The 24,729-nt window shown below is 39.9% G+C and overlaps 1 protein-coding gene across 12 annotated transcripts in view; it reads left to right on the top strand.

Moving 5' to 3' along the window:
* RABGAP1L (RAB GTPase activating protein 1 like) overlaps positions 1 to 24,729 on the top strand; it is an 815,258-nt gene that overhangs the window by 366,566 nt on the left and 423,963 nt on the right. For 2 of the 12 annotated variants that reach the window (XM_063710709.1, XM_063710710.1), the window contains one exon: positions 5,437 to 6,498. The exons of the other annotated variants lie outside the window; for them this stretch is intronic. In XM_063710709.1, coding sequence (XP_063566779.1) covers positions 5,437 to 5,544 — 108 coding nt within the window. In that variant the 3' untranslated portion in view covers positions 5,545 to 6,498. Of the gene's footprint in view, positions 1 to 5,436; positions 6,499 to 24,729 lie in introns of those variants that run through there. 12 annotated transcript variants of the gene reach the window in all.

Here is a 24,729-nt window from a genome sequence, read left to right as displayed (position 1 = left end):
TTTACATTAGGTATATCTCCTAATGCTATCCCTTCCCTGTCCCCACACCCCACAACAGGCCCTGGTGTGTGATGTTCCCCACCCTGTGCCCAAGTGTTCTCATTGTTCAATTCCCACCTATGAGTGAGAACATTCGGTGTTTGGTTTTCTATCCTTGTGATAGTTTGCTCAGAAGGATGGTTTCCAGCTTCATCCATGTACCTACAAAGGACATGAACTCATCCCTTTTTATGGCTGCATAGTATTCCATGGTGTATATGTGCCACATTTTCTTAATCCAGTCTATCATTGATGGACATTTGGGTTGGTTCCAAGTCTGTGCTATTGTGAATAGTGCCACAATAAACATACGTATGCATGTGTCTTTATAACAGCATGATTTATAATCCTTCGGGTTTATACCCAGTAATGGGATGGCTGGGTCAAATGGTATTTCTAGTTCTAGATCATTGAGGAATCGCCACACTGTCTTCCACAAGGGTTGAACTAGTTTATAGTCCCACCAACAGTATAAAAGTTTTCCTATTTCTCCACATCCTCTCCAGCACCTGTTGTTTCCTGACTTTTTAATGATCGCCATTCTAACTGGTATGAAATGGTATCTCACTGTGGTTTTGATTTGCATTTCTCTGATTGCCAGTGATGATAAGCATTTTTTCATGTGTCTTTTGGCTGCATAAATGTCTTCTTTTGAGAAGTGTCTGTTCATATCCTTTGCCCACTTTTTGATGGGGTAGTTTGATTTTTTCTTGTAAATTTGTTTAAGTTCTTTGTAGATTCTGGATATTAGCCCTTTGTCAGATGGGTAGATTGTAAAAATTTTCTCCCATTCTGTAGGTTGCCTGTTCACTCTGAGGGTAGTTTCTTTTGTTGTGCAGAAGCTCTTTAGTTTAATTAAATCCCATTTGTCTATTTTGGCTTTTGTTGCCATTGTTTTTGGTGTTTTAGTCATGAAGTCCTTGCCCATGCCAGTGTCCTAAATGGTATTGCTTAGGTTTTCCCCTAGGGTTTTTATGGTTTTAGGTCTAACATTTAAGTCTTTAATCCATGTTGAATTAATTTTTGTATAAGGTATAAGGAAGGGATCCAGTTTCAGCTTTCTACATATGGCTAGCCAGTTTTCCCAGCACCATTTATTAAATAGGGAATCCTTTCCCCATTTCTTGTTTTTGTCAGGTTTGTCAGAGATCAGATGGTTGTAGATGTGTGGTGTTATTTCTGAGGGTTCTGTTCTGTTCCATTGGTCTATATCTCTGTTTTGGTACCAGTACCATGCTGTTTTGGTTACTGTAGTCTTGTAGTATAGTTTGAAGTCAGGTAGCGTGATGCCTCCAGCTTTGTTCTTTTTGCTTAGGATTGTCTTGGCAATGTGGGTTCTTTTTTGGTTCCATATGAACTTCAAAGTAGTTTTTTCCAATTCTGTGAAGAAAGTCACTGGTAGCTTGATGGGGATGGCATTGAATCTATAAATTACCTTGGGCAATATGGACATTTTCAAAATATTGATTATTCCTATCCACGAGCATGGAATGTTCTTCCATTTGTTTGTGTCCTCTTTTATTTTATTGAGCAGTGGTTTGTAGTTCTCCTTGAAGAGGTCCTTCACATCCCTTGTAAGTTGGATTCCTAGGTATTTTATTGTCTTTGTAGCAATTGTGTATGGGAGTTCACTCATGATTTGGCTGTTTGTCTGTTATTGGTGTAGAGGAATGCTTGTGATTTTTGCACATTGATTTTGTATTCTAAGACTTTGCTGAAGTTGCTTATCAGCTTAGGGAGATTTTGGGCTGAGATGATGGGGTTTTCTAAATATACAATCATGTCATCTGTAAACAGGGACAATTTGACTTCCTGTTTTCCTAATTGAATACCCTTTATTTCTTTCTCCTGCCTGACTGCCCTGGCCAGAACTTCCAACACTATGTTGAATAGGAGTGGTGAGAGAGGGCATCCCTGTCTTGTGCCAGTTTTCAAAGGGAGTGCTTCTGGTTTTGGCCCATTCAGTATGATATTGGCTGTGGGTTTGTCATAAATAGCTCCTATTATTTTGAGATATGTCCCATCAATACCTAGTTTATTAAGAGTTTTTAGGCCGGGTGCGGTGGCTCACCACCTGTAATCCCAGCACTTTTGGAGGCCAAGGCAGGCATATCACGAGGTCAGGAGATCGAGACCATCCTGGCTAACACAGTGAAACTCCGTATCTACTAAAAATACAAAAAATTAGCCAGGCAGGGTGGCGGGCGCCTGTAGTCCCTGCTAATTTGGAGGCTGAGGCAGGAGAATGGCATGAACCCGGGAGGTGGAGCTTGTAGTGAGCCGAGATCATGCCACTGCACTCCAGCCTGGGTGACAGCACAAGACTCCGTCTCAAAAAAAAAAAAGAGTTTTTAGCGTGAAGGGCTGTTGAATTTTGTCAAAGGCCTTTTCTGCATCTATTGAGATAATCATCTGTTTTTTGTCTTTGGTTCTGTTTATATGATGGATTATGTTTATTGATTTGCGTATGTTGAACTAGCCTTGCATCCCAGGGATAAAGCCAACTTGATCGTGGTGGATAAGCTTTTTGATGTGCTGCTGGATTCGGTTTGCCAGTATTTTATTGAGGATCTCTGCATCGATGTTCATCAGGGATATTGGTCTAAAATTCTCTTTTTTGTTGTGTCTCTGCCAGGCTTTGGTATCAGGATGATGCTGGCCTCATAAAATGAGTTAGGGAGGATTCCCTCTTTTTCTGTTGATTGGAATAGTTTCAGAAGGAATGGTACCAGTTCCTCCTTGTACCTCTGGTAGAATTCGGCTGTGAATCCATCTGGACCTGGACTTTTTTTGGTTGGTAAGCTATTGATTATTGCCTCAATTTCAGAGCCTTTTATTGGACTATTCAGGGATTCAACTTCTTCCTGGTTTAGTCTTGGGAGGGTGTATGTGTCGAGGAATTTATCCATTTCTTCTAGATTTTCTAGTTTATTTGCGTAAAAGTGTTTATAGTATTCTCTGATGGTAGTTTGTATTTCTGTGGGATTGGTGGTGATATCCCCTTTATCATTTTTTATTGCATCTATTTGATTCTTCTCTCTTTTCCTCTTTATTAGTCTTGCTAGTGGTCTATCAATTTTGTTGATCCTTTCAAAAAACCAGCTCCTGGATTCATTGATTTTTTGAAGGGCTTTTTGTGTCTCTATCTCCTTCATTTCTGCTCTGATCTTAGTTATTTCTTGCCTTCTGCTAGCTTTTGAATGGGTTTGCTCTTGCTTCTCTAGTTCTTTTAATTGTGATGTTAGGGTGTCAATTTTAGATCTTTCCTGCTTACTCTTGTGGGCATTTAGTGCTATAAATTTCCCTCTACACATTGCTTTAAATGTGTCCCAGAGATTCTGGTATGTTGTGTCTTTGTTCTCGTTGGTTTCAAAGTACATCTTTATTTCTGCCTTCATTTCGTTATGTACCTGGTAGTCATTCAAGACAAGGTTGTTCAGTTTCCATGTAGTTGAGCGGTTTTGAGTGAGTTTCTTAATCCTGAGTTCTAGTTTGATTGCACTGTGGTCTGGGAGACAGTTTGTTATAATTTCTGTTCTTTAACATTTGCTGAGGAGTGCTTTGCTTCCAACTATGTGGTCAATTATGGAATAAGGGTGATGTGGTGCTGAGAAGAATGTATATTCTATTGTTTTGGGGTGGAGAGTTCTGTAGGTGTCTATTAGATCTGGTTGGTGCAGAGCTGAGTTCTATTCCTGGATATCCTTGTTAACTTTCTGTCTCATTGATCTGTCTAATGTTGACGGTGGGGTGTTAAAGTCTCCCATTATTATTGTGTGGGAGTCTAAGTCTCTTTTTAGGTCACTCAGGACTTGCTTTACGAATCTGGATGCTCCTGTATTGGGTGCATATATATTTAGGATAGTTAGTTCTTCTTGTTGAATTGATCCCTTTACCATTATGTAATGGCCTTCTTTGTCTCTTTTGATCTTTGTTGGTTTAAAGTTTGTTTTATCAGAGACTAGGATTGCAACCCCTGCTTTTTTTTTGTTTTCCATTTGCTTGGTAGATCTTCCTTCATCCCTTTATTTTGAGCCTATGTGTTTCCCTGCCTGTGAGATGGGTTTCCTGAATACAGCACACTGATGGGTCTTGACTCTTCATCCAATTTGACAGTCTGTGTCTTTTAATTGAAACATTTAGCCCATTTACATTTAAAGTTAATATTGTTATGTGTGAATTTGATCCTGTCATTATGATGTTAGCTGGTTATTTTGCTCGTTAGTTGATGCAGTTTCTTCCTAGCCTCGATGGTCTTTACAGTTTGGCATGATTTTGCAGTGGCTGGTACTGGTTGTTCCTTTCCATGTTTAGCGCTTCCTTCAGGAGCTCTTGTAAGGCAGGCCTGGTGGTGACAAAAATCTCTCAGCACTTGCTTGTCTGTAAAGGATTTTATTTCTGCTTCACTTACGAAGCTTAGTTTGGCTGGATATGAAATTCTGGGTTGAAAATTCTTTTCTTTAAGAATGTTGAATATTGTCCCCCACTCTCTTCTGGCTTGTAGACTTTCTGCCGAGAGATCCGCTGTTAGTCTGATAGGCTTCCCTTTGTGGGTAACCCGACCTTTCTCTCTGGCTGCCCTTAACATTTTTTCCTTCATTTCAACTTTGGTGAATCTGACAATTATGTGTCTTGGAGTTGCTCTTCTCGAGGAGTGTCTTTGTGGCGTTCTCTGTATTTCCTGAATTTGAATGTTGCCTGCCTTGCTAGGTTGGGGAAGTTCTCCTGGGTAATATCCTGCAGAGTGTTTTCCAACTTGGTTCCATTCTCCTCGTCACTTTCAGGTACACCAGTCAGGTGTAGATTTGTTTTTTTCACATAGTCCCATATTTCTTGGAGGCTTTGTTCATTTCTTTTTACTCTTTTTTTCTCTAAACTTCTCACTTCGTTTCATTCATTTGATCTTCAATCACTGATACCCTTTCTTCCACTTGATTTAATCAGCTGCTGAAGCTTGTGCATGTATCGTGTAGTTCTCTTGCCATGGTTTTCAGCTCCATCAGGTCATTTAAGGTCTTGTCTATGCTGTTTATTCTAGTTAGCCATTCGTCTAATCTTTCTTCATGGTTTTTAGCTTCTTTGCAATGGGTTCAAACATCCTCCTTTAGCTCGGATAAGTTCGTTATTACTGATCATCTGAAGTCTTCTTCTCTCAACTTGTCAAAGTCATTCTCCATCAAGCTTTGTTCCATTGCTGGCGAGGAGCTGCGATACTTTGGAGGAGAAGAGGCCCTCTGATTTTTAGAATTTTTAGCTTTTCTGCTCTGGTTTCTCCCCATCTTTGTGGTTTTATCTACCTTTGGTCTTTGATGATGGTGACTTACAGATGGGGTTTTGGTGTGGATGTCCTTTCTTTTTGTTAGTTTTCCTTCTAACAGTCATGACCATCTGTTGCAGGTCTGTTGGAGTTTGCTGGAGGTCCACTCCAGACCCTGTTTGCCTGGGTATCACCAGTGGAAGCTGCAGAACAGCAAATATTGCAGAATGGCAAATGTTGCTGCCTGATCCTTCCTCTGGAAGCTTCATCTCAGAAGGGCACCTGGCTGTACGAGGTGTCGGTTGGCCCCTACTGGGAGGTGTCTCCCAGTTGGACTACTCAGGTGTCAAGGACCCACTTGAGGAGGCTGTCTGTCCATTCTCAGGTCCCAAACTACATGCTGGGAGAACCACTACTCTCCTCACAGCTGTCAGACAGGGACATTTAAGTCTGCAGAACTTTCTGCTGCCGTTTGTTCAACTATGCCCTGCCCCCAGTACTGGAGTCTTGAGAGGCAGGCAGGCCTCCTTGAGCTTTGGTGGGCTCCACCCAGTTCAGTCTTCCTGGCTGCTTTGTTTACCTACTCAAGCTTCAGCAATGGCGGATGCCCCTCCCCCAGCCTTGCTGACACCTTGCGGCTTGATCTCAGACTGCTGTGTTAGCAGTGAGTGAGGCTCCGTGGGCGTGGGACCCTCCGAGCCAGGTGCGGGATATAATCTCCTGGTGTTCCGTTTGCTAAGACCGTTGGAAAAGCGCAGTATTAGGGTGGGAGGGTCCCGATTTTCCAGGTGCTATCTGTCATGGCTTCCCTTGGCTAGGAAAGGGAATTCCCCAACCCCTTGCACTTCCCAGGTGAGGCGATGCCCCATGCTGCTCCGTGGGCTGCACCCACTGTGCGACAAGCCCCAGTGAGATGAACCCGGTACCTCTGTTGGAAATGCAGAAATCACCTGTTTTCTGTGTCGCTCATGCTGGGAGCTGTAGACTGGAGCTGTTCCTTTTTGGCCATCTTGGAACCTCGGTTCAAACCTGAGTTGTAATACTCACTCTTCCTGTTGTGCCTATGTAATTTTGTAGAAGTTACCTAATTGCTTCCAAGCTTCTATTGGATTTTTTGAGAACTAAATGACATAGTACATTTTGAATGCTTAATGTATTGCTTTGTGCATGGTATTATTTAATAAATATTAGCTTTGGTTATACTTGCAATGTTCTGTTATTTCTCTTTTTCACACATGTTGCTTGCAATCTATATGGCATCTATTTTAGCATTAAAGTAGAAAGGTTTAAGTAGAAAGGTTCTGTCATGAAGAAAAAAAGAAACTTAAGAAGATAAATCTAAGTGGAAATTTAAAGAAAATAAGGCTTTTTAAGATCTAGCCTGTAAACTCCTTTAGACTCTTGAATTTGATATTCTGGTAGCTCTTCTGAGTATTAGGAAAAAAAGTCCTTTAAGCTGCTCTAAAGTTGGGTCTGGAAGCAATACTAGAAAAAGTAGAAACTGGAAAAATTTCACATCTTTAGATCAATGATGTCCAAAGTGAAGAGTATACTATAACCAAGTGGGTGAGAGAACATATTAGACCACCTACTTACGTATATTTTATCTAAAAATTTTTAAAGTACAGGTTGATAGTAGTGTATGTAGGTATCCTATTAGGTATAAATATATTGAGATAGTGACTCAGTTTTATTTTTAAAAATAGACTATTAAACCACTGCTCTAGAGAATGGCTGTATTAAGCCAAAGTTTTAGTATAAACAAAGTTTAGATATTTGTTGTTCATATAATTTAGATAACACCCAGTTCTGTACATTTATCAGCTCTTTGCTTTCCTGTAATGTGCCATTTGTGATAAGGGGGAATAGGAACTTTTCTCTGAATCCTTTTCCATAGAAGGTGCTTTTAAAGATGCCTCTTTCAGTCCTTGCTAGGTAAGGGAATTAGAACCATTAGAATTGCTTTACAAAAATTGAGGAAAAGATGATTTGTTTAGCTATTTGTTTTTAGTAAATTGCATCCTTTGCATTAAGATAAAGCAGTTAAATTAACACAAGGCCAATAGAGATTTTATTAAATTCCCTTTTTAAAAGTGAGTTTTGACATAGAGATTTAAAATTAAACAGACCTGTATTCAAATCTTCATTCTTGATCTTGCTAGCTGTGATGTTTCTTTGTGTGTAAAAAGTTAGGGGTATAATAACAGTAGCCTTTTCCTGCTACCACCTGGCATTTAGCAGACCAGTTCTCAGTGAATGTGAGCGTTGATAATTTTTAAGGTGGTAGAGAGCTGATGAAAAGAGCAAGTAAGCCTGGGTGTGGTGACTCACACCTGTAATCCTGGTACTGTGGAAGGCCGAGGCAGGAGGATCACTTGAGCCTACGAGTTTGAGACCAGCCTAGGCAATGTAGCGAGACCTCATCTCTGCAAAAAAATAAAAAATTAGCTGGATGTGATAGTGTGTGCCTGTATGCCCAGGTACTTAGGTGGCTGAGGTGGGAAAATCGCTTGAGCACAGGAGGTTGAGGAAGCAGTGAGCTGTGATTGTGCTACTGTACTTCATCCTAGGCAACAGAGTGAAACACTGTCTAAAAGAAAAGAAGAAAAGAAATATATCTTATACTATAGGGCTTAACTTTCTTTAAATGTGTGTAAATTGAAAGTAATTCTGTGTTCTTTTAGACATGGGGAATTTATCTGCAAAGTTTGGATATGGAGTCATTGTATTTGTATTTAAATTGACCTTAGATGCATCAGTTTATTACCTATTACATAGTATTTGAAAATAATCATATTTATTTTGTCTTTTAGCAACAGATGAAATTTAGTCTTACACCGAGACAGACTATTCACCTAGTTAAATATGAAGGGTCTATGAAGGTCTCCATGACACCCTGTAACCAGCTGCAATTTGACATTAGACTTGATGTTCTGATTACTTATACTTTTTGTTTTAGTTCCTTTCCTGAGCCTGAATTGTACAAATACGTCCTAAAACACCAACTTATTAAGAGGCTTAATGCCTGTTAAATGCGTCAGTGCTCTTGGCAGCTTAGCATGAGTGCTTTCTTTGCATGGGAGGTTGCAGTTTAGAAGCAACTTTATGGATCATTTCCCAGGTTGATGTTACATATGTTCATTTTACAACCTGTGTGCATAATCTCTCAGGGTGAAGGTAATTAAGAGAAAGCATAACCTACAGAATTGAAGCCAAGTAATCTAAGATTCTGTTTTTAAACTCTTTGCTATATAACATTAGTTAAGTTGTTTACCCTCTTAATTTATCCATTTGTAAAATGGTAGTTTTTGTTATTAAAATGCTCTATTACCCTTACTTTAAAAGTCCTGTCTACCATATATTTAAAACTATAAGGGGAAATAATGAAGAAACTCTGAACTTGCTTTTGCTTATGTATGGATATATCATATTATATGCCTAAGATTGGAGATAAATTTTATAACCTGATTTTCTCATGGCAGTGTACAAATGAAATTATTCTGTAAGCTTTTCAAAACAGTAAAATCACTATTTTTCATCTTTTTGTGAGATGTACTTTTTTCATACCCACAGAAATTTGCAGAGGGCTTCTGCATACCACCCATCTTCCAATATTTCAGTATTTGGCTAGGTTCCCCTCATTTTGCTTAATTATTCATTTTGGTTGGAAAGTTTAACTGCCACTGAAACTTCAGATTCTATATCCTTACCAGTTTCCTGATTTTTAAGTTTAACATTCAGTAATTATTTGATGTTTATTTTAGCTGCATAGGTTTAAGTAACACTAAAAGTATACCTGAATCTCTAGGTAGCATATTTACAAGCTTAGTTAGAAGTACCAAAAAGGGCTTAGAAAATAATTTAAAACCACAATAGTGATCTAAAGTTTTTAATGATTTTTCAATTATGAAAATATTTTACTATTGTGCTTATCCCATGAAGATTTAAAAATTTAGTGGCCGATACTTGAAATTGTATAGGTAGATAGGATACAGCATATGTTATTTTCAGTGTATCTAAAACCGTGAACTTGGGTCCTGTGTGAGTGCAAAGTGGATACTGAAAACTAGATTAATTTCCTCAGATTGATCTGATAGGTTATATCCTACTCAAAAATGACAGGAAAGCCAAAGGCTACTATGTTAGCCATTTCTGCTGACTCTTATTGGTATCCTGTACCCTATACTTCTTAAACAGATTACATTTTTTCAGTATACTGGTAGATCTCAAAAGGAGATAGAAGAAGCAGGGTTATTTCTCCAGGGTAGAGTATTGTTTTGACTATTTCAATTTTTTCTTAATGTAAATTATAGAAAGTAAACAGACAAAATTTTCTTTCAGAGGATGGGAAAGTGGTGGCTGTAGGTGCTTGAAAGATAACATAAGAAAGCATTAAAGGAGGAGACTGGATTTTAAACATTGGAATGCAATCCTATTTAGATATTGTAACATAGCGTTCTTGTAAAGAGAAAAGCCATTGTAAGTCTCTACAAAGTTGGCCACCATTCCAGGCTAAATTTTAGAAGTATGTAGAGATGAAGTAAAAATCCGAGACTTTTAGTAATAGCTCTTGAGATCTCAAGAAATGGAACAAGCTGAAGAAGTAAAACTATTGAAAAGCCAAGCCAACTTGTTGCTGAATTCCCTAAACCAAGAATAATTTCAGAAGCTTAATTTTTTTTCCTACAAATAGTATAGAAGAATTAACATTGCCATTAAATAGGGGTTGAGCACTATACCAGTCTGAAACCCTTGAGATTAAAACTAGCTAGAAGACAAGCTGCAGAAGACAAGACAGTTTATAATCCCTTCCTTGAGCCTCACCCAAGGTTTTGGAAATGATCTTATGATAGCTGAGAGTAAGCTAGGTGCAGTGGCATTCCCTGTAGATCCAGCTACTTGGGAGGCTGAGGTGGGAGCATTGCTTGAGCCCATGAGTTGAAGGCTGCAGTGCACTGTGATCATACTGTAAATAGCTACTACACTTCAGCTTGGGCATCATAGTGAAACCCCATCTCTAACAATAATAATAACATTTTAAAATAAATTATTAAAATTTCACATTTAGAATTACTTTTCTACTACACTAATTGGTACCTCAGTCACTTAAAATGGTAACACTAGTTGAGAATTATACCTCCACAAATATATATTTAGATAATCCATTATGTTGTCTCTAGCAGATTTTTCTGAGGAAAACCAAAAGGAGGATTGGTAATTAAAAGTAGTTAATTTTTACATTCAAGAAAGGAAAGGACTATTCTTTGAACAAAGTCCCAAGTCATGAATAAGTAATCACCAGTAATTAGAAATCACTTTTGATCAGTACATATGACGTGAAAATCAGCCAATCAGTGACAGCCTCACTCCAGTGGCCATGTTTCTGAAAATCATCGAGTCAACAACAGCCTTACTCCAGTAACTATCTTCTGCAAATTAGCAAATCAACGATAGTCCTAGGCTTCTGAAAGTCAGCCAGCGACTACTCTTGTATGTTCTGCATACTGACTCATTATTTGTCATTAAAAATTCAGTGGACAAAAGAACAAAGTATGTCTGATGTGGCTGCTTTAGAGGCCAGGATCTGAATGGACCCAAGATTCCTAGTTAGCATCTGATAGAACTTTTAGATAGAAAGTCAGCAAGGATATAAAAGATCTGAGTAACACAACCAACCTACAGAATCTAACTGGCATTTATAAAACCCGCTACCAAGCTGGGCGCAGTGGCTCACACCTGTAATCCCAGCACTTTGGGAGGCCAAGGCAGGTGGATCACGAGGTCTGGAGATTGAAATCATCCTGGCTAACACGGTGAAACCCTGTCTCTGCTAAATATATATATATATATACACACACACACACACAAAAATTAGCCTGGCATGGTGGCACACGCATGTAGTCGCAGCTACTCGGGAGGCTGAGGGAGAAGAATTGCTTGAACCTGGGAGGCTGAGGGAGAAGAATTGCTTGAACCTGGGAGGCTGAGGTTGCAGTGAGCCGAGATTGCACCACTGCACTCCAGCCTGGGCGACAGAGCAAGACTCCATCTCAAAAAAACAAAAGAAACAAAAACCACTCTACCCAACAAGAGTAGAATATGAGTGGAACATTCACCAAGGTAGATCCCATCCTGGGCCATTAAACAAGCCTCAACATATTTAAAAGAATTGAAATCATATAGAGTATGTTGTCTGACCACAATAGATTCAAAGTAGAAATCAGTAACAGACAACAGGGGAAAAATGATCCAAGGGTCAAAGAGGAAGTCTCAAAGGAAATTTAAAAATACATACAACTGAATGAAAATAATATATATCAAAATATGTGGGAGGCAGTTAAACCTCCCACATGTGTGCTGACAGGGAAATGTACAGCAGTAAGTGCTCACTTTTGAAATGAGGAAGGTTCTCAGATCAATAGTGTAAGTTTCTTTCTCAAGGAACTACTAAGTTTCTATGTAAGAGACTAGAAAAAGAAGAGAAAATAAACGCGAAGTAAGCATAAATAAATAATGAAGACAAAAACAGAAATCGAAGAAATTGAAAATACAAAAACAACAGAGAAAAACCATGAAACAAAAGCTATTTTTGTAAAAAAAATTAATAAAATTGGTAAACCTTTGACAAGACTGAAAAATCTAAGAAGGGAAGGCCTGAATCACCAATATCAGAAATGGAATAGTGGATATCAGTGCAGATCCTGCAGCCATTAAAAAGTTAACAAGAAAACACTATAAACAACTTGATACCCATAATTTAGAAGAAATGAATCAATTCTTTGAAAACCACAGACTACCAAAATTCAACCAAGGTGAAATAGACAATTTGAATAGCTATTTAACCATTGAAGAAATTAAGTAATTTAAAAGCTCCTGAAAAAGAAATCACCGTGTCAAGATATTTCTTCTTTTTTAAAAAAGATATTAATACATGTTTAATAACATTCATTTTATCCTTTCCATTTTGGCACGGCACATGATCTTCATCTGGATTTATATTTTATGTGATAAATGATTTTTTAATTTAAGTTCAAGGGTACAAGTGCAAGTTTGTTATGTAGGTAAACTTGTGTGGTGGGGGTTTTTGTATAGATTATTTCATCACCCAGGTATTAAGCCTAGTATTCATTAGTTGTCTTTCTTGATTATCTCCCTCCTTCCACCCTCCCCCTCCACCCTCCAAAAGGCCCCAGTATGTTGTTTCCCTCTATGTGTCCTTGTGTTCTCATCATTTAGCTCCCACTTATAAGTGAGAACATGTGGTATTTGGTTTTCTGTTCTTGTGTTAGTTTACTAAGGATAATGGCCTCCTGCTCCATGGATGTCCCTGCAAAGGACATAATCTCATTCTTTTTTATGACTGTATAGTATTCCATGGTGTATATGTACACCATGGAAAGAATGAGATAAAAAAGAATGAGATCCTATACATCATGAAATACCAATACTCTTTATCCAGTCTATCACTGATGGGCATTTAGGTTCATTCCATGTGTTTGCTTTTGTGAATAGTGCTGCAGTGAACATATGTGTGCATGTGTCTTTATAACAGAACGATTTATATTCCTCCGGGTATATACTCAGTAATGGGTTTGCTGAGTCAAATGGTATTTCTGTCTTTAGGTCTTTGAGGATTCGCCACACTATCTTCTACAATGGTTGAACTAATTTACACTCCCACCAACAGTGTATAAGCGTTCCTTTGTCTCCATAACCTCACCAGCATCTGTTATTTTTTGACTTTTTAATAACAGCCATTCTGACTGGTGTGAGATGGTATCTCATTGTGGTTTCAATTTGCATATCTCTAATGTAATGATCAGTGATGTTTAGCTGTTTTCCATATTCTTTTTGGCCACATATGTGTCTTCTTCTGGGAAGTAACTGTTCATGTTCTTTGCCCACTTTTTAATGAGGTTGTTTTTTTCTTATAAATTTGTTTAAGTTCCTTATAGATGCTGGATATTAGACGTTTGTCAGATGCATAGTTTGCACAAATTTTCTCCCATTCTATAGGTTGTCTATTTAATCTGCTGATAGTTTGTTTTGCCAGGCAGAAGCTCTTTAGTTTAATTAGATCCCATTTGTTGATTTTTGCTTTTCTTGCAATTGTTTTTGGCATCTTTGTCATGAAATATTTACCTGTGCCTACACCGCAAATGGTATTGCCTAGGTTATCTTCCAGGGTTTTTTCAGTTTTACGTTTTGCATTTAAGTCTTTAATCCATCTTGAGTTGATTTTTGTATGTGGTATAAGGAAGGCATCCAGTATCAATCTTGTGCATATGGCTAGCCAGTTATCCCAGCCAAGATATTTCACTAGTGAATTTTAGCACACATTTTAGGAGAAATTAACTTCAAGTTCACAAAATCTCTTCCAGAAAAGAGAAGAGGAGGGAACACTTCCTGACTGATTTTATGAAGCTAATGTTATTACTCTAAAAGAGACAAATTGTACAGAAAAATAAAACTATAGACCATTATTTCTCACAAATGTACATGTAAACATTTTCAGTAAGAATCATGATGCAGAAATCCTCAACAAGAATCATAGAATTAGGGTCAGGCGCAGTGGCTGATGCCTGTCTGATGCCTGTAATCCCAACACTTAGGAAGGCAGAGGCAGGCAGATTTCTTGAGCCCAGGAGTTTGAAACCAGCCTGGGCAATATGGCGAAATCCCATCTCTACAAAAATTAGCTGGACGTGGTGGCACACACCTGTAGTCCCAGCTACTTGGCAGGACTGAGGTGATAGAATTTGGGCCGGGGAGGTCGAATCTGCAGTGAGCTGAGATCATGCCACTTGCACTGCAGCCAGGGTGACAGAGTGAGACCTTGTCTCAAAAAAATAAAGAAGCATAGAATTAGAAGGAATTACAATCAATATTCCTCCTCTTCAAGATTAATAAATACTGCAACTTTAATGGCAACCTCAATTCCGTGCTGTTTTAGTTACTCCTCCTATAGTCTGAAAATGAATTGATTTAAGGCAAATTCAGTAGGTTTTTACAGTTTCATTTGTCATCAGTGTTTTTCAAATATAAGTACTTTTGCAAATTGGACCAAATTCTTGGTGCAATTTAAAAAGTTGGGCCTTCTATCATTTGCCTATTTTGAGAAAGGCTATTTCCCTTTTCTTTGGTTTTCTATTTTTTAGAGTGTTGAACCTACTTAATCTGAAGTTTACCTCCCTTTTAAAGGAAGTGTCTAGAAGTGTTTCTGGCAATGTGTTCATAATTAGGTTAAATTTTCCTCTTGATAACCTGGTGGCTGTAAAACTGAAATCACTGTGAGTTAAAATAATCTTAGTGTGTCTGTGTCCCCTTGGCATTTGTAGATGAGTTCCTTGAAATTTTGTATTGGTATATTTTAAAATATCAGTACTTTTATTTCAAAGTAAAATATGCCATAATATGTTTTATAGGATGAAGTGTTTGTTTTTTATTTATACACTATGATTACATGTTGTATCACCTTCTTTGAAAAGACATATTTTTAAAATAATATCTCAATTTTAGGCAAAGCACATTCCTAGAAGTTTAAAATTAACATTTTCTGTCTAAATTAAGGAGTTAATTTTCTGTGAAAATAAAATGTTTGTGGGGGGTGAGTCTTATTGATCATTCTTGGGTGTTTCTCGCAGAGGGGGATTTGGCAGGGTCATAGGACAATAGTGGAGGGAAGGTCAGCAGATAAACAAGTGAACAAAGGTCTCTGGTTTTCCTAGGCAGAGGACCCTGCGGCCTTCCGCAGTGTTTGTGTCCCTGGGTACTTGAGATTAGGGGGTGGTGATGACTCTTAACGAGCATGCTGCCTTCAAGCATCTGTTTAACAAAGCACATCTTGCACCGCCCTTAATCCATTTAACCCTGAGTGGACACAGCACATGTTTCAGAGAGCACAGGGTTGGGGGTAAGGTCGTAGATCAATAGGATCCCAAGGCAGAAGAATTTTTCTTAGTACAGAACAAAATGAAAAGTCTCCCATGTCTACTTCTTTCTACACAGACACAGCAACCATCCGATTTCTCAATCTTTTCCCCACCTTTCCCCCTTTTCTATTCCACAAAACCGCCATTTGTCATCATGGCCCGTTCTCAATGAGCTGTTGGGTACACCTCCCAGACGGGGTGGTGGCCGGGCAGAGGGGCTCCTCACTTCCCAGTAGGGGCGGCCGGGCAGAGGCGCCCCTCACCTCCCGGACGGGGCGGCCGGCCGGGCGGGGGGCTGACCCCCCACCTCCCTCCCGGATGGGGCGGCTGGCCGGGCGCGGGGCTGGCCCCCCACATCCCTCCCGGACGGGGCGGCTGGCCGGGCATGGGGCTGACCCCCCACCTCCCTCCAGGACGGGGCGGCTGGCCGGGTGGGGGTCTGACCCCCCACCTCCCTCCCGGACGGGGCGGCTGGCCTGGTGGGGGCTGACCCCCACCTCCCTCCCGGACGGGGTAGCTGCTGGGCGGAGACGCTCCTCACTTCCCAGACGGGGTGGCTGCCCGGCGGAGGGGCTCCTCACTTCTCAGACAGGTTGGCTGCCAGGCGGAGGGTCTCCTCACTTCTCAGATGGGGCGGCCGGGCAGAGACGCTCCTTACCTCCCAGATGGGGTCGTGGCTAGGCAGAGGCGCTCCTCACATCCCAGACGGCGCGGCGGGGCAGAGGTGCTCCCCACATCTCAGACGATGGGTGGCCGGGCAGAGACGCTCCTCACTTCCTAGATGGGATGGCGGCCAGGAAGAGGCGCTCCTCACTTCCTAGATGGGATGGCGGGCGGGCAGAGACGCTCCTCACTTTCCAGACTGGGCAGCCAGGCAGAGGGGCTCCTCACATCCCAGACGATGGGCGGCTAGGCAGAGACGCTCCTCACTTCCCAGACGGGGTGGCGGCCGGGCAGAGGCTGCAAACTGGGCCCTTTGGGAGGCCAAGGCAGGCGGCTGGGAGGTGGAGGTTGTAGAGAGCCGAGATCACGCCACTGCACTCCAGCCTGGGCACCACTGAGCACTGAGCGAACGAGACTCCGTCTGCAATCCCGGCACCTCGGGAGGCCGAGGCTGGCGGATCACTCGCGGTTAGGAGCTGGAGACCAGCCCGGCCAACACAGCCAAACCCCGTCTCCACCAAAAAAATACGAAAACCAGTCAGGCATGGCTGCGCGCGCCTGCAATCGCAGGCACTTGGCAGGCTGAGGCAGGAGAATCAGGCAGGGAGGTTGCAGTGAGCCGAGATGGCAGCAGTACAGTCCAGCTTCGGCTCGGCATCAGAGGGAGAAGAGAGGGAGAGGGAGACCGTGGGGAGAGGGAGAGGGAGACCGTGGGGAGAGGGAGAGGGAGAGGGAGACCGTGGGGAGAGGGAGACCGTGGGGAGATGGAGAGGGAGAGGGAGAGGGAGAGGGAAAGGGAGAGGGAGAGGCATACTTGTTTTAAAGGAAGAAAATGAAAGTCATCTTTAAATTTAGTTGGTGACATAAGCAGAAAGCATGTTTACTTTTTGATACTTAATAACACTTGAGGTAATAATAAACAATGATAGTTTCCTAATCTTTTTTGCATTGTTGTAATTAAGCTTACACTTGGAGTTTCCAAGGCCAACATGTAAGGAATTGCTCTTTAATTAGGTTTTCAACAGTTAGAATAAGCAAAAGGATGGCTCATCTGTGACATTGCAGTGTGTCCTGATAGAGTTCCCTTAGTTATGGTTAATGCAAATAAAGAAAACAGCAAGCATACTTTCACAATTTTATATTTTCTGTATAAATGAGAATTCTTATTTTTAGAGAAGTACATTGAAAAGTAATAACACAAACTAAATAAATGGAATAGACTATAAATTTAGGGCCATTTAAAAAGGATTACATGTATGCCAAGGTACAAATTATCTTTCATACTCAATTTCAGCTGTTACTCATCACTGCTTAACCTACTCTTGAGTAATAACAACATTCTTTAAGCTTTAAAACATTCTCTAATGTGTTTTTAATATAGACAGAATACCCATCATTAGCTTTATGGCAAAAACCCTTGCAATCATTTATTTTCCTTAATCACGTAAGCATCAAAAATTTATTGATCACCTGGTCTAATTATATGTAGTGTTGTAAGTATGTCTCAGGATTCATTCAACAAACATTTGTCGAGCATTTATTATGTAACAAGAAAAATGTATGTTCCCCCCCCTAAAAAAATGTATGTTCCCTTTCTTTAATGTTTACTGTGAATAGTGAAGATATAGATATACATAGAAAGACAACTAATAATTCATGGAAGGAAATTATCAGTGTTGACTCTCAATTTGGGGAAGAGTTTTGAAGAGAAAAAAGATCACTTTTGGTTTGCAGTGGATATTGATAGTCTCAAAGGTGATGGAATCTCTGTGTAAAGATGATTTTGATAAAGGAAGGATTTAGGGACTACATTATGGTAGAGAACTGAGAGTGAAATTATAGGAATGGGAAAGAATATGTCTCCTTTTTCAGGAAAAGTGACTATGTCAGTTTGTTTGGAGTGCAAAGTTCATCACAGTAGATGAATGAATGGTTAGAAAAGAAAGGCATTAGGGACTGGATATTGTAGGACTATGTTTGGATCATATAGTGGGAATGAAATATAAAAGCTGAGTTCTTTTGCCTTTTTTTTTTTTAAGATGGAATCTTGCTCTGTCACCAAGGCTAGAGTGCAGTGGCGCGATCTTGGCTCACTGCAACCTTCACCTCCTAGGTTCAAGCGATTCTCCTGCCTCAGCCTCCTGAGTAGCTGGGATTAAAGGTGCCCGCCACTGTGCCTGGCTAATTTTTGTATTTTTAGTAGAAATGGGGTTTCACCATCTTGGCCAGGTTGGTCTCAAACTCCTGACCTCATGATCTGCCCACTTTGGCTCCACAAAGTGCTGGGATTACAGGCGTGAGCCACCACTCCTGGCCTCTTTTGACTTTGAAAAATTATTTCATTACATATGTTCATTTTAGAAAGATTAGAATATACTGATGAAGAAAAAGTAGAAAATAATAACACAAAATCAAAGTTTTTAGAAATGCTTATTTGGTGTTATCCAGGATGGATGAAATAAAAGGATGACTGAAGGTGGGAGGCCAGTTAGGAGGCTGTTTTGGTAGTCTTCTTTCCCTCTTCCCCATCCTGTACTCTTCTCTTTTATCAAATGGTTGTACTGGTGGCAAAAGCTTGAAATTTGAGGAGTCAGAGCCAAAAGAAGGATGCAGCCTGAATAGTAACTCTGGGATCAGGTTACACAGTTAAAATAATAGACATTACACATTACTTTTCTTTCCTGGGTCTTGAGGAAGTTCTTTAGTGAGGGCTCAAGAAATTTGGAAATATTTGTAGGTGGATGAAGTAAGTTCAACTTTGGTGATGGCTTTATGCAGTTTGATAAGTGCACATTTCTCCAAGTACAAACTTATGGGAACATTATTGGTGGTGAGAAGGAAGAATCTGGAGATTTGTACTAATGAGTTAGTGGCATTTTTGTAGAGGGAGATTCACATCTCTGAATTCTTCAACCATCCCAAAATTGAGCATGTCACAGAATCTTTCTGGCTAACAGTAAGCTGTAGGTTGTTACATCCTTTAATGCCATATGTCTGCAAAGGATCTTATCTCATCTATATATACTCTTGAATGACATGAACTGGCACATTTATGACTAGTGCAAAGGGACTAACTCGCATTCGCATGCAAATTTCTGTGGCTGGAAAGGTCAGCCCGACTGGCTTGTGCAGCAACCTTTGCCATTGCCCTTGTTTGATAATGCTGTGAATTTCCCACGATTTTCCTAAGTGTAGCTTGGGGGTTCCACTCAACATCAAGCCTGAGATTCCCCATGAACTCTTCAGGACTATGGCAGGTCTAATATCTTCAATTTGGAAATTATCAACTGCCTTGCTGATGCCTTGATTGAGGCTGAGTGATACCAGTGTGTATCTGCTGGATACAAATATCACTTCTGTCATTCTGATGGCCATGTGTATCTCTTGCTTAGGTAGCATTTCTGGCCTGAACCAGTGATAGGCTATATACCACCGGAGTATCCTCCAGAAATTCTTCTCCTTACTTCTGTGACCCTACCCCATCCTCGTCATTCTACTTCTACTACTTTGGGGAACTGTGGCTCCACCATAACCTTGATGTAAGAGCAGGTGCTAGCACCCCATTTAATATTCCCACTTAGATCATATCAGAGACTGTACCTGAATTATATCATCCTGTTGTTCTCATGGCCAGATATGGGGGCAGCCAGCCCAAGCTAGGATCCCAGTGGTTTCTTTAGCTTTATACCAAGCTTGAATGAACTAGAGATGTTGCCCAAGAATTCTAAGCCTCTGGAGACTAAACTGCCTGTCTAAATCCTTATAGGAATACAGACTCATTCTTAGGAGTTAGAGTTTTACATCCTTCAGGATATACACTGGAAAAGAACAATTGCTCTGCCAGGAGGGCTGCTGCTTTTTGATGGAGAAAGATGATGCGGCCATGGAAAGCACATGGACCACATCAGCTTGAGGTCAGGGTTATCAGAGGGCAGGCAGTTCCAGTGCTACCACCTGAGCACTCTTCTTCAGAAGAAAAAGAAAGCACTCCAGCTTAATCCTTGTATTTTAACTATTCCCAGTTTAAAGAGTTACACTGCAGCCTTTTGCAGCCACTTCCTTATCCCCTGAAGGGGAATGGGATAAGGAAAACATTCTCCTTTCCCTGAAGAGTTTCCCTTGAAAATTGAAGAGAGAAAAATTTTAAGTCATCAGATAAAGGCAAGGGCCGTTCATCCGTATTACTCTTTGAGGCACGGATATATCTCAGTTAAAATCTGTGTTAATTTTCCCACAGTTCAGTTGTATTGACCTTTTTCATTCAAAAGGTCCAGCCTGGGGCTGCATGCCAGCCAACTTGGTGCTTTCTGTAAAAGCCATGATGTTTTCTCTCAGCCTAAGGAAATTCTTTGTGCTGTTTTATAGCTTTACTGCCAGAGTAAGTTATAATTGCCATTGAATCAATATATATAGCTTAATAAGTTTGCTGCTTTACCCAGTTTAATCTTGTCTCATTTTCAAAGTTTGCCAAGAGTTACCCTAGAGAGACAAATATTCTTTCTGTGTCATCTATCATTCTGTTGACCTTCATAGTTGATTTGGCTGATCTTTCTAACAAAGGAAGACCAATTAATGGTTAAAGGTAGAAGTATCTGGACCTCTACTCCAAATAAAAGCTTTCAAGTTACATTTGGAGATGATACTCTTGAATATTTTTTAACCATGCTGTGTCTCTTAAACAAATGCTGCTGCTTACCCATAACATGCTAATTAATACCTTATATATCTCATTCCTGATAATGAAAAGTTACTAGTACCATGGTGTTGGGAGGTTCATTCCCGTGGGCATTATATGAAGCTAGAAGAAAACAAAGACATGACAAATCTATAGACTTATGGTTCAGGCAGATACTTTCTTTAGTTTTTTCTCAGTCATTATGAATCTTGCATTCTAGACAAATGTAGATGTATTTCTCTCAGAATAAATAATGGAAGAAACCTGAAGGTATCAAGTTAGCTCTCTGTTGACAGAGAAAGAAGGAATTACCTATCTGGAAATAATCTGTTCAGTATAGTTTTATTGTCAGAGTAAGTTAAAATGAATGATTCTGCCAAAATGTCAAGAATGGGTCACCTAGGCATCCTTTCCAGAAAAGGGACATCTAGTCAGTCATCCTTTCCAAGCTATGCTTTTGTTACTTAAGTATTCACTGAAATGTAAATACCATGTGTTTTATCATGTTTTATACTCTGAAAGTATCATTTTACTAATATGTTTTTGAAATAGGTACTATATTTTCTATTGCTCATATTATCATATTATCATAAGTCTTAGAACTTTATCTGTTCAAGGTAATAAAAATTTCAACTTTGGTCTGCCCAGACTGTAGAAAACCAAGCATTGACACACACATAAAAATATGTATATACACATACAGAACATTTACTTTATCAAAAAGAAGAGTGCATAGGGGCTTCAGATCACTGTATTGTGAAGGGACTTATCCGCATCTTTGATAATTTAGGATAGAGTATCTTAAAATAACCTTTTTATGTTCTGGACACCAAACTGTGCTGGACTGGTAACATATTAAGAATATGCTTAAAACATTCTCTCAATGGAAATATTACCTTTTTAAAATATTTTAAATTTCAAGATGGTAGAAGTCCATTTTCTTGTACTGTTGAGTGAGATTGAAGATCAGACTAGAGAATTGAGTGGAAGAAATAATTTCATTTGAGCCATTCCATTTCACATCTTTCCTAAATGGTCAATTCTTTTGGTTCTGGTTCTGTTGAAGTCATCATGATGAGAAACAGGGTTAGTAAAGCCAAAAGCATGACCTGGGAACAATAATGGGTTGTTGAGTCTGCCAGAAGTCCACCTACCAGTGGCCCTGGCACTGTGAGAATAGAGCAGGCACATGTATCCAAAAAAGTTCCCTTTTGGCCGAGTGTGGTGGCTCACGCCTGTAATCTCAGCACTTTGGGAGGCCCAGGAGGGCAGATCATGAGGTCAGGAGTTCGAGACCAGCCTGGCCAACATGGTGAAACCCTGTGTCTGCTAAAAATAGAAAAAATTAGCCAGGCGTGTTGGCACATACCTGTAATCCCAGCTACTTGGGGGGCTGAGGCAGGCAATTGCTTCAGCCCGGGAGGCAGAGGTTGCAGTGAGCGGAGACCACGCCACTGCACTCTAGCCTGGGCAACAGGGCGAGACTCTGTCTCAAAAAAAAAAAAAAAAAGTTTCCTTTTATGAAAGCTGTATTTCAGGATTGACAATTGCAGTTCCCTTTTGGGTTTCTGTGTCAAGAAGACTTTTTTTTCTACCACGTTTCCTCATCCTGCAGACTGTACTAAACTGTGTCTCCACCTTCACCCCCTCAAAATATACCCAAGTGTAGTATTCATAGTAGTCCCAAATATCAGTTCTTTTTTCAGTCACATCAAAGTTATGCAACTGGTGGGTGCCCCATCCTATGAGTTAAGAATTTAAGAACTGTGAATAGAAAAGAATATTGGGACTGGTGGGTGACACAGTAAATAAGTAAGCTGAGAATAGGGGCAGGGGAATCTACTTTGTAAGTCATGTGTTAATTGTGATGATTCTGGGAGGCAGAATTGCTGCTGATGGAGAACCACTACTTTATTTATTTACTTTTTTCAGCTTTTATTTTAGCTTCAAGTGATACATGTGCAGATTGTTACATGAGTAAATTGTGCAGTGCTGAGATGTGATGTACAAATGGTCTCATCACCCAGGTAGTGAACATAGTACCCAATAAGTAGTTTTTCGGCCATCCTCCCCTTCGCACCCGCCGCCTTCTAGTAGTCCTCAGTGTCTGTTGTTCCCATCTTTATGCCCATGTGTACTCAGTGTTTAGCTCCCAATTATAAGTGTGAACATGTGGTATTTGGTTTTCTGTTCCCGTGTTAATTTGCTTAGGATAATGGCCTCTAGCTGCATCCATGTTGCTTCAAAAGGACATGATTTCAGAGAACCACTGCTTTAAATCACATAAATTATTTACAGAAACATACTTCTTGTAATGCAGTTAGTCTTATTTTGCCACAGTGGAGTTACTTATGTGTGTAAATAAAATTTAGAGCCAGGGTGAACAAACAAGGCCCTGAGGTCAAATCTGGCCTGCCTTGTGTTTTGTAATAAAGTTTGTCTCTGTTTGCAGATGACATGATCATATATTTAGAAAAACCCATTGTCTCAGCCCAAAATCTCCTTAAGCTGATAAGCAACTTCAGCAAAGTCTCAGGATACAAAATCAATGTGCAAAAATCACAAGCATTCCTATACACCAAAAACAGAGAGCCAAATCATGAGTGAACTCTCATTCACAATTGCTATAAAGAGAATAAAATACCTAGGAATACAACTTACAGGGATGTGAAGGACCTCTTCAAGGAGAACTAGAAACCACTGCTCAAGGAAATAAGAGAGGACACAAACAAATGGAAAGACATTCCATGCTCATGGATAGGAAGAATCAGTATCGTGAAAATGGCCATACTGCCCAAAGTTATTTATAGATTCAATGTTATCCCCATCAAGCTACCATTGCCTTTCTTCACAGAATTGGAAAAAATTACTTTAAACTTCATATGGAACCAAAAAAGAGCCCACATAGCCAAGACAATCCTAAGCAAAGAGAACAAAGCTGGAGGCATCATGCTACCTTACTTCAAACTATACTACAAGGCTACAGTAACGAAAACAGCATGGTACTGGTACCAAAACAGAGATGTAGACCAATGGAACAGAACAGAGGCCTCAGAAATAACACCACACATCTACAAACATCTGATCTTTGACAAACCTGACAAAAGCAATGGGGGAAAGATTCCCTATTTAATAAATGGTGTTGGGAAAACTGGCTAGCCATAAGCAGAAAACTGAAACTGAACCCCTTCCTTAACACCTTATACAAAAATTAACTCATGATGGATTAAAGACTTAAACATAAGACCTAAAACCATAAAAATCCTAGAAGAAAACCTAGGAAATAACATTCAGGACATAGGGATGGGCAAAGACTTCATGTCCAAAACACTGAAAGCAATGGCAACAAAAGCCAAAATTGACACATGGGATCTAATTAAACTAAAGAGCTTCTGCACAGAAAGAGACAGTATCATCAGAAGGAACAGGAAATCTACAGAATTGGAGAAAATTTTTGCAATCTATCCATCTGACAAAGGGCTAATATCCAGAATCTACAAAGAACTTAAACAGATTTACAAGAAACAAACAACCCCATCAAAAAGTGGGCAAAGCATATGAACAGACACTTCTCAAAAGAAAGACATTTATGCAGCCAACAAACATATGAAAAAAATGCTCATCATCACTGGTCATTAGAGAAATGCAAATCAAAACCACAATGAGATAACAATCTCACACCATTTAGAATGGCGATCATTAAAAGGTCAGGAAACAACAGATGCTGGAGAGGATGTAGAGAAACAGGAAAGCTTTTGCACTGTTGGTGGGGGTATAAATTAGTTCAACCATTGTGGAAGACAGTGTGGTGATTCCTCAAGGATCTAGAACTAGAAATACCATTTGACCCAGCAATCCCATTACTCAGTATATACCCAAAGGATTATCAATCATTCTGCTATAAAGACACATGCTCACGTATGTTTATTGCGGCACTATTCGCAATAGCAAAGACTTGGAACCAACCCAAATGTCCATCAGTGATAGAATGGATAAAGAAATGTGGCACGTATACACCATGGAATACTATTTAGCCATAAAAAAGAATGAGTTCATGTCCTTTGCAAGTACATGGGTGAAGGTGGAAACCATCATTCTGAGCAAACTAACACAAGAACAGAAAAACAACCACCACATGTTCTCATAAGTGGGAGTTGAACAGT

Source organism: Gorilla gorilla, chromosome 1 (genome assembly GCF_029281585.2).
Source record: "Gorilla gorilla gorilla isolate KB3781 chromosome 1, NHGRI_mGorGor1-v2.1_pri, whole genome shotgun sequence".
Taxonomy (NCBI): Eukaryota; Metazoa; Chordata; class Mammalia; order Primates; family Hominidae; genus Gorilla; species Gorilla gorilla.
Note: the sequence above shows the minus strand (reverse complement) of the source record. Positions and strands in the feature narration are given on the sequence as shown.